At 37.4% G+C, this 12,192-nt stretch overlaps 2 protein-coding genes across 10 annotated transcripts; both read left to right on the top strand.

Annotated features, from left to right (window-relative positions):
* The first annotated feature begins 14 nt into the window (after positions 1 to 14).
* LOC147474747 (sodium/hydrogen exchanger 4-like) lies at positions 15 to 8,025 on the top strand. 8 transcript variants are annotated; one of them, XM_086585041.1, is made up of 14 exons: positions 15 to 117; positions 228 to 394; positions 1,515 to 1,633; positions 2,040 to 2,137; positions 2,260 to 2,319; positions 2,429 to 2,475; positions 2,577 to 2,771; positions 4,479 to 4,525; positions 4,648 to 4,714; positions 5,754 to 5,854; positions 6,148 to 6,249; positions 6,581 to 6,722; positions 6,893 to 7,144; positions 7,495 to 8,025. In XM_086585041.1, the coding sequence occupies exons 2-14, from the start codon at positions 230 to 232 to the stop codon at positions 7,759 to 7,761; spliced, it is 1,662 nt and encodes a 553-aa protein (XP_086441167.1). In that variant the 5' UTR covers positions 15 to 117; positions 228 to 229; the 3' UTR covers positions 7,762 to 8,025. The 8 variants fall into 8 exon arrangements, with proteins under 8 accessions (XP_086441167.1, XP_086441171.1, XP_086441169.1 ...); XM_086585045.1 differs by lacking the exon at positions 15 to 117 and having other exon boundaries at positions 125 to 394; positions 6,893 to 6,955; positions 7,061 to 7,144; positions 7,311 to 7,637; XM_086585042.1 differs by lacking the exon at positions 15 to 117 and having other exon boundaries at positions 126 to 394; positions 6,893 to 6,955; positions 7,061 to 7,144.
* Positions 8,026 to 8,272: 247 nt separating this feature from the next.
* LOC147474746 (uncharacterized) lies at positions 8,273 to 9,946 on the top strand. 2 transcript variants are annotated; one of them, XM_086583516.1, is made up of 5 exons: positions 8,286 to 8,916; positions 9,005 to 9,116; positions 9,224 to 9,305; positions 9,534 to 9,585; positions 9,675 to 9,946. In XM_086583516.1, exons 1-5 carry the CDS (start codon positions 8,527 to 8,529, stop codon positions 9,810 to 9,812), a joined length of 774 nt encoding a protein of 257 aa, XP_086439642.1. In that variant the 5' UTR covers positions 8,286 to 8,526; the 3' UTR covers positions 9,813 to 9,946. The 2 variants fall into 2 exon arrangements, with proteins under 2 accessions (XP_086439643.1, XP_086439642.1); XM_086583517.1 differs by lacking the exon at positions 9,005 to 9,116 and having other exon boundaries at positions 8,273 to 8,916; positions 9,224 to 9,294.
* Positions 9,947 to 12,192: the final 2,246 nt, after the last annotated feature.

Genomic DNA, 12,192 nt, shown 5'->3' with positions numbered 1-12,192 from the left:
AACGTGACGGGGCAAAGTTTTTACTACTACTGACGCATGTCACACTATAAAGTCCCCATTGCATGCAATAGAACACCTGTCGAAATTGAAATAAGTACGTAACAATAACATCAACATGTACGTATTTTGATTTTTTCTTTTGTTCCGGAATTAAGTTTAGGAGAATATGCAATTTTCAGTAGCTGTTATTTTTCTCTAGTCTTGAATATATATCTTCTATAACGCAGCAATGGTATCTGCTGGCGTGGTTGTTGAAGGCCTTTCGAATGGCACGGATCACAGCCATGTGGTTTCCATATCGGTTTACGTGGCTGTACTTTGTTTGTGTATTGTTGTTGGTCAGTTGCTCGGGCAGAATCAGTGGGTGAATGAATCCATCACTGCTATTATAATCGTAAGTTAATCTTATCAATTTGGTATTGTTCAATTTAATAGATGCCAAGTCTAAAATGTCTAATAGTGCATGTTCTTCTTTAGAGCCAAGTACACAAGGCATGCAAGAGCGAAGAAAGAGAAAAAAGCTTAAGTTGACAATTAAAATTCTTTTATTGATTTCGGGTTGCCTAACGGGATCAGTAGAAAGTTTTACTGTTTCTATAATTCTATTAGTTAGCAATTAGTACACTTTTTCGTTTCACAAGTCCTCTTACTAGTCCTTTAGTGTTTTCTTTTGTACCTAGAGACATGAGATTACAAATTGCGAAGAATATCACAGTAACTCTCGGCGTTGTTATCACAATCTAATCAACTTTTCTCGTCTGCAAGATTGGAATTTGAAGAAGACAGTATGTAAATCCTCATTCACATTATTATTGTTTTACTCCGATCCATGGTTGAGTTTTATTAGACATTGGTAGTGAGTAGCCCATGCATTTCAACACTGCCCCTCCATATCAGGAAGGCTATGCTTTTTGGCACAATTTGAATTGGCTCACCTCCAGCTCAGAGTCTCAGACACGTGGGTCATGTCATATTGTGCAATTTACCTCGCCTATACTTTGCCAACAAACAACCAAAACATGATTTTCTTATTTTTTATAATTTTTATGTACATGTGTGGTCCATGGGGAAGGTATCGTAGAGAGCGCTCTAAAAATATAAATTTTGTTGAAACGATAAGTTTGTCATAAACGGATAAAAACCTTTTGAAAAAAAATTAGCTCCTTTGAACATGTCTAACCAAAAATTGAGTTCAAGTTCAAAATTTATCTGACGGTCCAGAATTTTAACACTCTTTTGACAAGACTAGACACATCCGATTGAGCTGATTTTGTGTGGAGATACTATCCATAGGGAGGTAATATCTACCAAAAATCAGCCCTTCAAGCAATGTGCAAGTCCGTTTTTGGATTGCGTATGTCAATTCTGTATGTCATTTATGTATGTCGACGTAGCCAGCCCGATATACAGGGTATATAAAATGGAAAAAAAATGTGTTAGAATTTTTTCCCTTGAGAGGATGTGTTATGACTTGTGACTGAAGTCCTTTTCTTTCTTTTTTCTTAATGACCCAGGGATGCATTACAGGAATTATACTTTTGTTTATGAGCAGAGGCACAAACTCTCACATCCTAAGATTTGATGAAAACTTGTTCTTCATCTATCTTCTTCCACCCATAATCTTCAACGCTGGGTAAGTTCAGTCTGAGCGTTGTGCAAATGAATAAGAGCTTAAGGTCTAATATCCTAGAGTTGACCTAAATCTCTATGACACATTGGTACTTGAAAAATAAAAAATGGTTGCATGTCGAATACTTCAAATTCGGTATAAAATGGAATGAGTGCTTTAATTTTGTGTAAAATGAAGCATCAAATTGCCTGAAAGCTAGGCAACTGTACTCTTTTAGCTTCTTAGAAGTGGCATCCACCTCTTCTTCCTCTTTATGGTAATTCATTTGCTTTTAGATGTTAAGACGTAGGGGACACATAAAAGACCCGAAACAAGTACAAACTAAATGAGAAAAACAATAAGGCAAAAAAATTTGTATTTCGGTATATTCTGCAAAATATTTGCTTGCTTGAATCTTGTCGTTCTACAGATTTCAGGTTAAGAAGAAGCAGTTCTTTCGTAATTTTGGAACAATCATGTTGTTTGGAGTTTTTGGTGTTTTTATATCATCAGCAATAATTTCAGCAGGTAATGTTTGAGTTCTCCACTGAACTACTTCCCCAAAACTATTTGATGTTATTGGATGTTCTTAATAACTTGTACAAGGAGGCATCTTCTTTCATTCTTAAAACTTGTGTCTGGTGATCCAGGTAGCTGGTGGCTGTTCCCAAAGGTTGGGTTTGTTGGCCTGGATGCATGGGACTATCTCGGTTGACGCCTTTGTATTTGATCTTATTACATACTTCTTAAATTTCTTTGTTCATTATATCCAATTTACTTCTCATCTGAGAATTTTTTCTGCCATGTTTTTGAATTCAGCAATTGGTACAATCTTCTCATCAACGGATACCGTCTGTACTCTCCAGGTTATAAAATTGATGTACAGTCATATGAAGTTAATTCTTAGCCTATAATGCTCAGATGTTTCATAGATGATATTCTTTCTAATTCACCTGTTAAAATATAGGTTCTGCACCAAGATTGGATCCCTTTACTTTACAGCCTTGTTTTTGGAGAAGGAGTAGTAAATGATGCAACATCGGTGGTCCTCTTCAATGCAATCCAAAAGCTGGATGTTTTCAAATTAAATGGCTGGGCAGCAGCCCATGTCGTTGGTGATTTTCTCTATTTATTTTCAACGAGCACTGCGCTTGGGATTGCTGTATGTTCTGAATCTTTTCACCTGGGCAGAGCTTCTGCTTCCTTTTTTTATAAAAGTGCCCATATGCCAATAGTATTAGCTTAGCATAGCGTATAAGCACATTTATGAAGAGAACTATGTGTTTTTCAATTGTATGATTCACAATTCCAAGTCAATTGGTTCGTAACTGCTCAATTAAAATATTATAAAAGTAGTAACCTGAAACTTTCAACTTTTCCTAAGTATTCTTTCTGTGGAGTTTCCTGCATCCGCTAAAGGGTATATACATTGGTAGCATAAAATGTTGCAGAGAATATTTGGAAGCAACCAAGATAAAGGAGAATAATTTGTCTGAATACATCATTAGACAAATCTCAATAGAATAAGTAAACCTGGATCGTCTAGTCTCTATCAAAAAGCTGGATCAAGAGAGGTCCTGGAATAATTCATAGGTGGTCACACCGTCATAGCAAGTATTAGGGTAGAATTATCTAAATGCTCCCTCTCAGAGTTGGAATAAACAGTTGTGGGCAAACTTTGCGCAACTGCACATGAACAGACTTTACTTCGGGAGGGCTAACCAAAGTTGTGATACTCTATGAAGCATGGACTCTGAGACGTGACATGGATACGACCCGACACGAACACGCGGATACCAAAATTTTCAGAAAGTAAGGATGCGGAAGGACTCGGTGAAAAAAAATAGTAAATATATTTATATAATTGGTAAATAGTGTTTTCCAAAAATATGGATGAGATAGAAGGTTACGAAAATGGGAGTAATGAGAGAGAGGAAGGAGATGGATTGAAGACTCACCAAGATGAGAGATGGAGACATGCGTCTGGTGTTAGGTGATGGAGGTTAGGAAGTCAGGAATCAGGAGATGAAGGATTGGAAGAGAGTGGAGGCAAACAGGAAAGCTTCTATGTGTTATAAAACACTTTGTTTTCACAAGTGAATAAAACTAGAAAAAACTATGTGTTATGTGTTATATGGGTCCTGTTTTGTTTTAATCTTCTATTGCATAAAAAACTAGAAAAAAAAACCGTGTGCATGAGATGGGCATATCCCAAACGTTTCCCAGCGTGTCCAAAATTAGAAAATGTATTAGATACTCTGACACAAATGTATTAGATACTCCGACACGAGTCCAAAGCGTATCCTGGCGTATCAGTGCCCGATATGGATTTTTTGCTTCTGTTGAAGTATCCGTGCTTCATAGGTGATACTATGTTATTCGCTGATTAGTCTAAAGCTCGAACTTGTTGAGAGAGATTCTTGTGTATATCCAGTGGGGGCCGGGGGATAGAACATATGTGGGACACACCTAGAAATAGGGTTCAAAATCTAAACTTGCATTGGTTGGTTCCTTTACTGAGGACTGTAATTCGCTTCTCGCACAAGTACATGTGTTCTTAATCAATTCGGCTAATAACTTTGTGTGCTCGCATGTACCTATGACCCTGTAGTGTAATTTCTTGGTCCTTAATACCTTTACTACAGCAGCAGAATTGGCTATACGCATATTTTGAACCAATCCAAGTTCCAAAGCCTTGGTAATGGCCTCACTATTCATGTCACTATAGTTTATAGACTCCTAAACCACACATATAAGTTTATTCATGTATCGAAACCCATTTTAGCCTTCACCTTGAGGTAAGGAGGTAAGGAATAAGGAATCGTGTCATTCTACACCATGTTTATTGGTTCATGTTTACCTCTTGTAGGCTGGGCTTCTTACTGCTTATGCTCTTAAAGCTTTATACTTTGGGAGGTAAAGAATTCTATACAAGGCAAACTGAACCAACTTTTGTATTTTATGGTTGTGTTTAATAAATTTTATGGATGCTCTGGTCCATCTGTCACTAAGATATATGCCCACATATTTTTTTTCAGGCATTCAACTGACCGTGAAATTGCTTTGATGTCCTTAATGGCGTATCTATCATACCTGTTGGCTGAGGTAATAGACCTAATTTGAATTTCTGTATACATGTTCAATGCAATAGATATAGGAAAAGGATGTAAACTTTTCGTTTAAGGAATTTTCTTTGGAAAGTTGTTGAAATGTTTGTCATAGTCCCACATAAGATTTGTGAAGCCTTGTTGAAATATTCTTGGACCTCTCCACTTATCACCAATTGGTTTCAAGTTGGATGCTCATAATTAACAGAAGTAGTAAGCTGGGGCTTGGATAGGACCCCAGCAGTGTATTAAATCATTTGAGTGTGTTTTACTTTTGAGAAGCTAATACTCATGCCCACTTCAGTTGGACAGTGGCTTGAGATCCTGTTAAATCATTGAAAATGACTATAGTCCTCGGCCTACCAACTAAGAGGAATTATATTATTGCATTAATTGATATAATTCTTTTTCACGTACTCATGGGCTGCCTGCCTTATCACTCATGGGCCTCCAGCACAAGGAATTGATCCATATTATACCTTTCCTTGTGTATTGATTACTTCAGATGGTTAAATGTGTCTTTCTGACCTGATTGTTCTGGTGAGGATTTGTACCTTGTCCTTTTCAGGTGGATACGCTGCTTATATATATGTGGGCTACTTGCAAAATGATCCTTATCAAAGCTTAATAATGTTAAAATACGCTTTATCGATTATCGACTATTAGCTTAATATATATCTATGTGTCTGCTAATCTCAATATTTTTTCACAATAATGCACAAACACTAATTGTGTTCTAGCATTCTGAAAAGCATAAACGATTTGGAGCAGATTTATGTACTAGGAAAGGGATCCTTTTTGCCCAAGGACATTGAGCAACGGTGGAGAGAGAAACTAGGTTTTTTGTAGCAAATATAAAGACGAAGGACATATCTCTTTTTGATACATCTCTTGAACACCTAAAGGATTTTTTCTTTGCACTTCTTGTCCATGATCCTGTTTTAATCTATTTCATGGTATATGTTTTTTTTATTTATGCAATTAAAAACTGTCATGTTAAATTCATAAAAAAATTATATTTTTTTTGGTGCGTACAGTTGTTACACTTGAGTGGAATTCTCACGGTCTTCTTTTGTGGGATTGTCATGTCACATTATGCATGGCACAATGTCAGTGAAAACTCAAAAATCACAAGCAGGCAAGTAGAAACTATTCATTTGTCTTGCTGCAGCATATAGAGATTTGATGGATATCAAGCAGTATGTGCTTTTGGTTCTAGTTTTTAACAAAGATGCAAACCCTGTGACATTTGGATGAATTAACGGCCTGCTCAGACCAACTACTTCTAGCAGCCAAAAATTCTCCAAATTCTTGATGACTGATGTTTAGCACTTCCATTGTGTTTTGTAATTTATTGTATCTAGAGCGGGCAGGGGGACAAACTTATGACTACTGGTCTACATAAATTCTTATATCTTTCATTCTTTCCAGGCATATCTTTGCAACAATGTCATTTATATCAGAGACATTTATCTTTCTCTATGTGGGAATGGATGCTCTTGATGCCGAGAAATGGAAAATGAGCAAATCTAGGTGCAGTTTCTTTTTTGCTTAAAGTACGTATAAATACCTCAATTCCACTTGATGCAAGTATGGTATTTCCTGCTAGGAATTTGATGCTTGTACACCATCCTTTTGTAGTGAATCTAAATAGGGTTTCTCATTCGTTTTTTTCGTAAAAAATATTTTATGTCAAAAGTGGAAGAGGCTGTCAAATTGTATATCATGGGATTCACTGCTCCTACTGCATCCAGTAAAAACATTCGGATGATCTGCAATTTTTGCATCATTGTAACCTAAATATTTTGTCAAGGAGGGAGTGAAACATTATTGTCTCATTCACTTACTTCTGATTTAATGGCAGTTTACAGTCAGTTGTTGGCATCTACTTTATCATCATCTTCTTAATATTACTTGGTCGTGCTGCTTTTGTATTTCCCCTCTCCGCTTTATCCAATTATCTGCATAAAAGCTCGGAACGCGTGCCAATTACTTTCAAGCACCAGGTGGGCAACACCATATTTACTCTTCTCAGACCATTGTGCATACACAAAAAGCATTAACCACCTGATGGTAGCAAGAATGTTTTCAGCATATCATCATGAACCTCTTTCTACCACAATGCACAATCATGAATTCAATTTTTTTTTTTTCTTATTGTTTTTCTCAACTGTAGGTTGTAATTTGGTGGGCAGGGATTATGAGAGGAGCTGTTTCTGTTGCTCTGGCTTTCAATCAGGTGAAACTAGTACTCAAAGCGTTTTATACATGTACACTTCTGTGGAAGATTTTTTCGGGTAACCACTTAGTACGGTCTGTTGTTTTTTTCTCTTGGTATGTGAAGTTCACATACTCGGGCGTCACATGGAATCCGGTCCATGCTACAATGATCGCTACTACCATGGTCGTAGTACTTTCAAGTACACTGGTAAGTTTCATTTCAAATTAAATTTCCTTTACCTTAGTATCAAATGTGAATTCAATAGAAAGGGTAATTCTTTTGTGATCCACACATACGTGTTCTTGCATACACATGAACACTTCTCATATTTTTTTATTTCTTGCGACATTTAAATTAAGTTCTGTTCCCTCAGGACGTTAGCACGCCTTAACAGCCGTAGCGCACTAGCGCGCGTACTCCCTCCCACTCGTTTCCCAGAGCCTTGGCTTGAGCATTGTACAAGTGCTTAGGCTCCTTGGGGCCTCTACCTCCTCTGAATTTAATTTATGGGGCTAGTTTTCATATTCCATAAACACTTGCAAAAAAATTTATTGCAGATTTTTGGTCTTTTAACAACGCCATTGATAAGTATTCTGCTCCCTCGGAATGTACTTGGCCCTTCTACTGGCTTTAATTCTCCCAGGGAGGACTTAACCCTTCCCTTGCTCTCCATGGATGAATCTACCACGACCAACATTCTTCGGGCAAAGGACAGTTTGTCCATGCTAATGGAAAGACCTGTCTACACAATACACTCTTATTGGAGGAAGTTCGATGATGCCTACATGAGGCCTGTTTTCGGGGGGGCCTGTCGAGACTTGTAGTCTACATCCGACTGGAAGAGTCATCAAAGCAACAATCCTGAGGACAAACATATAGACCTGAACTACTTGCCGATATGGTCTGAAGACCCATAGAGTGATGAAACTTACAAGAATCACTGCTGCTACGAAAAGCTTATGCCAAGGAAGCCAAGACAATGGTAAAGTTGAGTATCTGGTACACATGGATAAGTTGTTGTTTTTTGTATCTGGACTGGTTTGTACTGAAAAGGAAATATTACAGAATGAGATAATTTTAACTACAAAGGCTATCTTCTTCCAAATGATTGTTCCCTTCTATGTATTTTTACCTCCGTGTCAAGGTCAGTTTTATATCTATGCATATGATCGAGTGTGTATTCCATAAAAATGGTGGTTTGCAGCCTTCGATTGGGGTTGAAGGTAGCAATCCTGCAAAACTACACAATGCGTAAATATGCAATGCGATGTAACTTAAGATCTCAAAATTACTGTGTCATATTAAGCGAAAAGTTTCATGTAAAACAGATCACTACTACCCGAACTAGTAAATACGCAGTAGCAGACTCCAAAGTACATGTATATATATCTTTAAATACAACAATCTCTCAATGCAACCCACCCACACTAGCAAATGACTTTTGAAGATTCTTAGCTTGTTAATCTGCTTTGTACCTTTCTTCTGATACATATACATCCCTCCTCTCAGTAGAATCCGATCGAGTTCGCCACTTTCTTAATGCAAACTCATTTCTAATGCTTTAATCTCTATCCAACCAACTTCCAAGAATGATTTTGGGTTCTTTACCAAAGCTAACCGTTACCACCCAATTCACCTCTGTGTTCAAGTACGAAAATTACGTGCGTGTAACTTTGAGTTCAGGTCTTAAAGTAATGTCACATTTTGTCCATGGTTCATCCGATTTTCATTCACCTAATAAGAAAAAACCATTGGTCCAGAGGAGCTTCTCCTCAAGAAATGGAGTTTCTTTGTTAGTCCCACATGGCATTAAAAGCTCAGGATATTGGGAGGAAGATAGCAAGGTTCTTGAAGCAGTCCTTAAACTATATTCAGCAATTAAGCAAAGAAATCTTCGAGATGTATCTGATGTCATAGGAGATGAATGTCGTTGCGTTTGTAATTTTATCTCATATTTCCATCCATTTCATGGAAAGCAGGTACTTAAATCTTGGAGTTATAAGGTCATTTTTTTTTTCGATAATTACCCATCTTGTAGTTATAATAATAATTGGTATTTTGTTGTAGCAAGTACTGGAGTTCTTCTCATATTTAATGAGATATATGGGACAGAATTTAGAATTTGTAGTGCAGCCCACATTGCATGATGGAATGCATGTTACTGTTAAATGGAGATTAGGTTTGTTTGGGCTATTCCATTGAATTGAACGCGTTTTCATTCAGTTCGAAGTGCTTCCTTGGGGAAGGTATAACTTTCTATATTCTCTCTTTTTTCTTTTCTTGCAGAATGGAAGAAGACTCGTGTGCCACTCGGTACAGGATTCAGCTTCTATGTGTGTCATACTTACCAAGGAAAGGTGGTGATAAAGTGAGATAAGTTTTATAATTAAAATAGTACATATGGCTTATACTACGTTGAAAATATGTGTTTTAATCCAACCAATTAATTGATGTCGTGCACTTGATATCAATTGGATGGTCTGGCTGGCTGTATGTGAAAAAACAAAATTTTGTGTTCTTTGGAAATCAGATTAAGGTAGCTAATATATATTGAACATAATACAATCTGATTTACAAAATTGCTTTCACGAATCAGAAATATGGAGATGTTTATGGAGCCACTCCTCCATATTGAACCACTAAGGCTGGTAATGCGTTCTCCCTCGTTCGCAATATTCATCTTTTTGCACGAGAATTCTTTATTTTATATATATTCGTTTTTTTATCTGTTGTGCAGAAAATCATGGGACTTGTAATGACGGTACTGGAAGCAATTGGATCCTGCGACGTTGAGGGGAAGAGGATCAGGATGATCTTGCTCAGTATGGTGATAGTTGTTGCTTCAGTATTCTTGACAACGCTCTTCATGTCCTGAGCACGCGTACAAATATCCTTGTATTTTCTTCTCTTCTAAGCCCAAAACTGTATATAAGGTTGAGCTTCATAGAGGCGAACGATATTAGTGTTATATGCTTTGGTAAGAAGTTGATGATACAAAATTTTAATACCTCTCTCGCTCTCTCTCAAACTTCTCATATACTGAAAGAAGTAGGTAAAAGAAAGGCATATTAGATACTGTGCTCAAGCCTTAAGAAGAAATCCAATAGGGGGATGACCTTTAGAGCATCTTCAATCTAGAGGTGAAAATCAGCAACATTTTTCATCAACCCAAATACCAAATCATTCAAGCACCAAACATCTTCAATCTTGAATCAAAATTGGCATCATCAAACAAGCAAACCGCATGGGCTAAGCCCGCGTTGTATTTGACAAACCGCACGAGAAACAGCCCAAGCCCACGCTGCACTTATTAAACCACGCATAAAAAAACCCCAAGCCCACACGGCTCTTATAAAACCATTTGGGCCACGCTGCACTTGAACCATTTATTAAATAAATCAAGCCCACGCAGCACTTGATTAACCGCGCACAGTGCTCTAAAAATCGGTCTAGACAGCATTTATACTCTAGGCACTAGGCGGTGCCCAACCGATTTGCCTAGGCTTAAGTCAATTCATAAAGTGGTCTAAGCGGGCTAGGCAAACTAATCAACCTATAAGCGGTCTAGGCAATCCGATTAGTCGAGCTAGGCGGTCTAATCAGCGCAATTTTTATTTTTTTCAAAATATAATTAAATGTCAAAAATAAAAGGCCCATGCGTTACTTTAAAAACCACGTGGCCCATGTGCCATTTAGTTAACCGTGCGGCTCTTATAAAACTGCTTCGTATATTTGCTAAAACACCAAGCTTAACCACCAAATGGAACCCCATTCGGAGCCAATGTTGTTGATATTTTGATGTTGATGAATGATTGGGGAAGTACTAAATATGATTTTCATCAAATTTTCAAGAATTTGGTATTGATATTTGGGTTAGTGTCTAAATTGAAGATGCTCTAAAGGTCATAGAGCACCCCCAAACAACAAATGACCATTCCAATTAGGCTGTTAGAAGATTCTTAAATTTGGATGGTGTGATAAATCCAAATAAATTTGTGACTTTGTTTGGTAGCTGCCAAAATTAAGTTACGAGAGAAGGACGACACAATTTCTACTATCTATGTGTTAATTGTGACGGACAGTAAAAAATTGTGCCATTTGTGCTATGAATTTCCACTTATGTGTACAAACTAATAGACAATATTGACTTAGAAAATAAAAAACACCCATATATTAGAACAGTTTGCAAACTTTTGGCATGCCACCAAAATTGGCTTGCAAGCTAAAAGGGCCAATTTTCTGATATGGCACCTGTCACACCCCGAATTTCGACAGAATTCGGAAAAACATTATTTGTCCCCGACTCTTCGATCTCCGAGGTGTGACGCACTCTCCACTCCCAAAAACCCATAAACAGTTTAAATATGCGGATAATTAAAACCAATAAAATTTTTAACTTAAAACAAACAGTCTATTCATTTCAAAAATAATTTACAAATGAAAATGCAAATAACATTATCTCAACCTGAAAATCTATATCACCTCAAAGGAAAACAAGACACATCCCGAGATGCAACGCTTAACTTAAAACCACAAGCCATGAACCAATCTTCTTCAACATTAAACCCGCTCAAAACTTATCAACTATGTTCATTGAATGAACACCCCGATAAGCAAACATGCAAATCGGGTCAGCATTATAAACAATGCTGGTGTGAGTAGCTCTAAAATATAACATATAATTATACATATATATACACAATCCCTACGGCAGTTAGTTCCTCCACCGAGGCGCCTTAACTTTCAACGACTAATATAACATCCTTAAGAATACTAATTAAGGCAGGTAGTTCCTCCACTGAGGGCCTTAACTTCACACTAACCACACAACAAACTATACTCATAATAAATAAGGCATGTAGTTCCTCCATCGAGGCGCCTTAGGTTCAACTAAACAAATAACCAACCAAACATATTATATACATTCATCTATTTAAAGATACATCATTAACCAAGATATTACCATAATTATATTATTTCGGGCTTTAACAGCGTGTCCCTAAAATCACGTCGTATCTATGTCTTACCTAGTTTCCCTGGCTACCACAATCGCTACCCAACGCCGAACATGTACATCCACATGCCTCCCTTACATAATGAGCCACTCCGTGCGTAACCACCACCCGCGGGATGCCGCGACACCGTAAATCCTCACACCGGAAGCCAAATCTATGTAGTTAACCGCCACTATTCGGCATAAAATATTGCGCATCATCGTTCTATTTTGCGAACGGAATATATCAAGCCACTATTCG

This window comes from Coptis chinensis, chromosome 9 (assembly GCF_015680905.1).
Source record: "Coptis chinensis isolate HL-2020 chromosome 9, ASM1568090v1, whole genome shotgun sequence".
In the NCBI taxonomy this organism is placed as follows: Eukaryota; Viridiplantae; Streptophyta; class Magnoliopsida; order Ranunculales; family Ranunculaceae; genus Coptis; species Coptis chinensis.
This window is presented reverse-complemented; position numbering and strand designations above follow the sequence as displayed.

Excerpts from the sequence above, each read along its gene's own strand:
- LOC147474747 (XM_086585041.1), top strand. The coding sequence starts at position 230 with ATGGTATCTGCTGGCGTGGTTGTTGAAGGCCTTTCGAATGGCACGGAT. Across the intron at positions 2,138-2,259 it reads ATCAGCAATAATTTCAGCAG|GTAGCTGGTGGCTGTTCCCA; the intron begins GTAATGTTTGAG and ends CTGGTGATCCAG. Across the intron at positions 2,320-2,428 it reads GGATGCATGGGACTATCTCG|CAATTGGTACAATCTTCTCA; the intron begins GTTGACGCCTTT and ends TTTTGAATTCAG.
- LOC147474746 (XM_086583516.1), top strand. The coding sequence starts at position 8,527 with ATGATTTTGGGTTCTTTACCAAAGCTAACCGTTACCACCCAATTCACC. Across the intron at positions 9,117-9,223 it reads TACTGTTAAATGGAGATTAG|AATGGAAGAAGACTCGTGTG; the intron begins GTTTGTTTGGGC and ends CTTTTCTTGCAG. Across the intron at positions 9,306-9,533 it reads CAAGGAAAGGTGGTGATAAA|AAATATGGAGATGTTTATGG; the intron begins GTGAGATAAGTT and ends TTCACGAATCAG.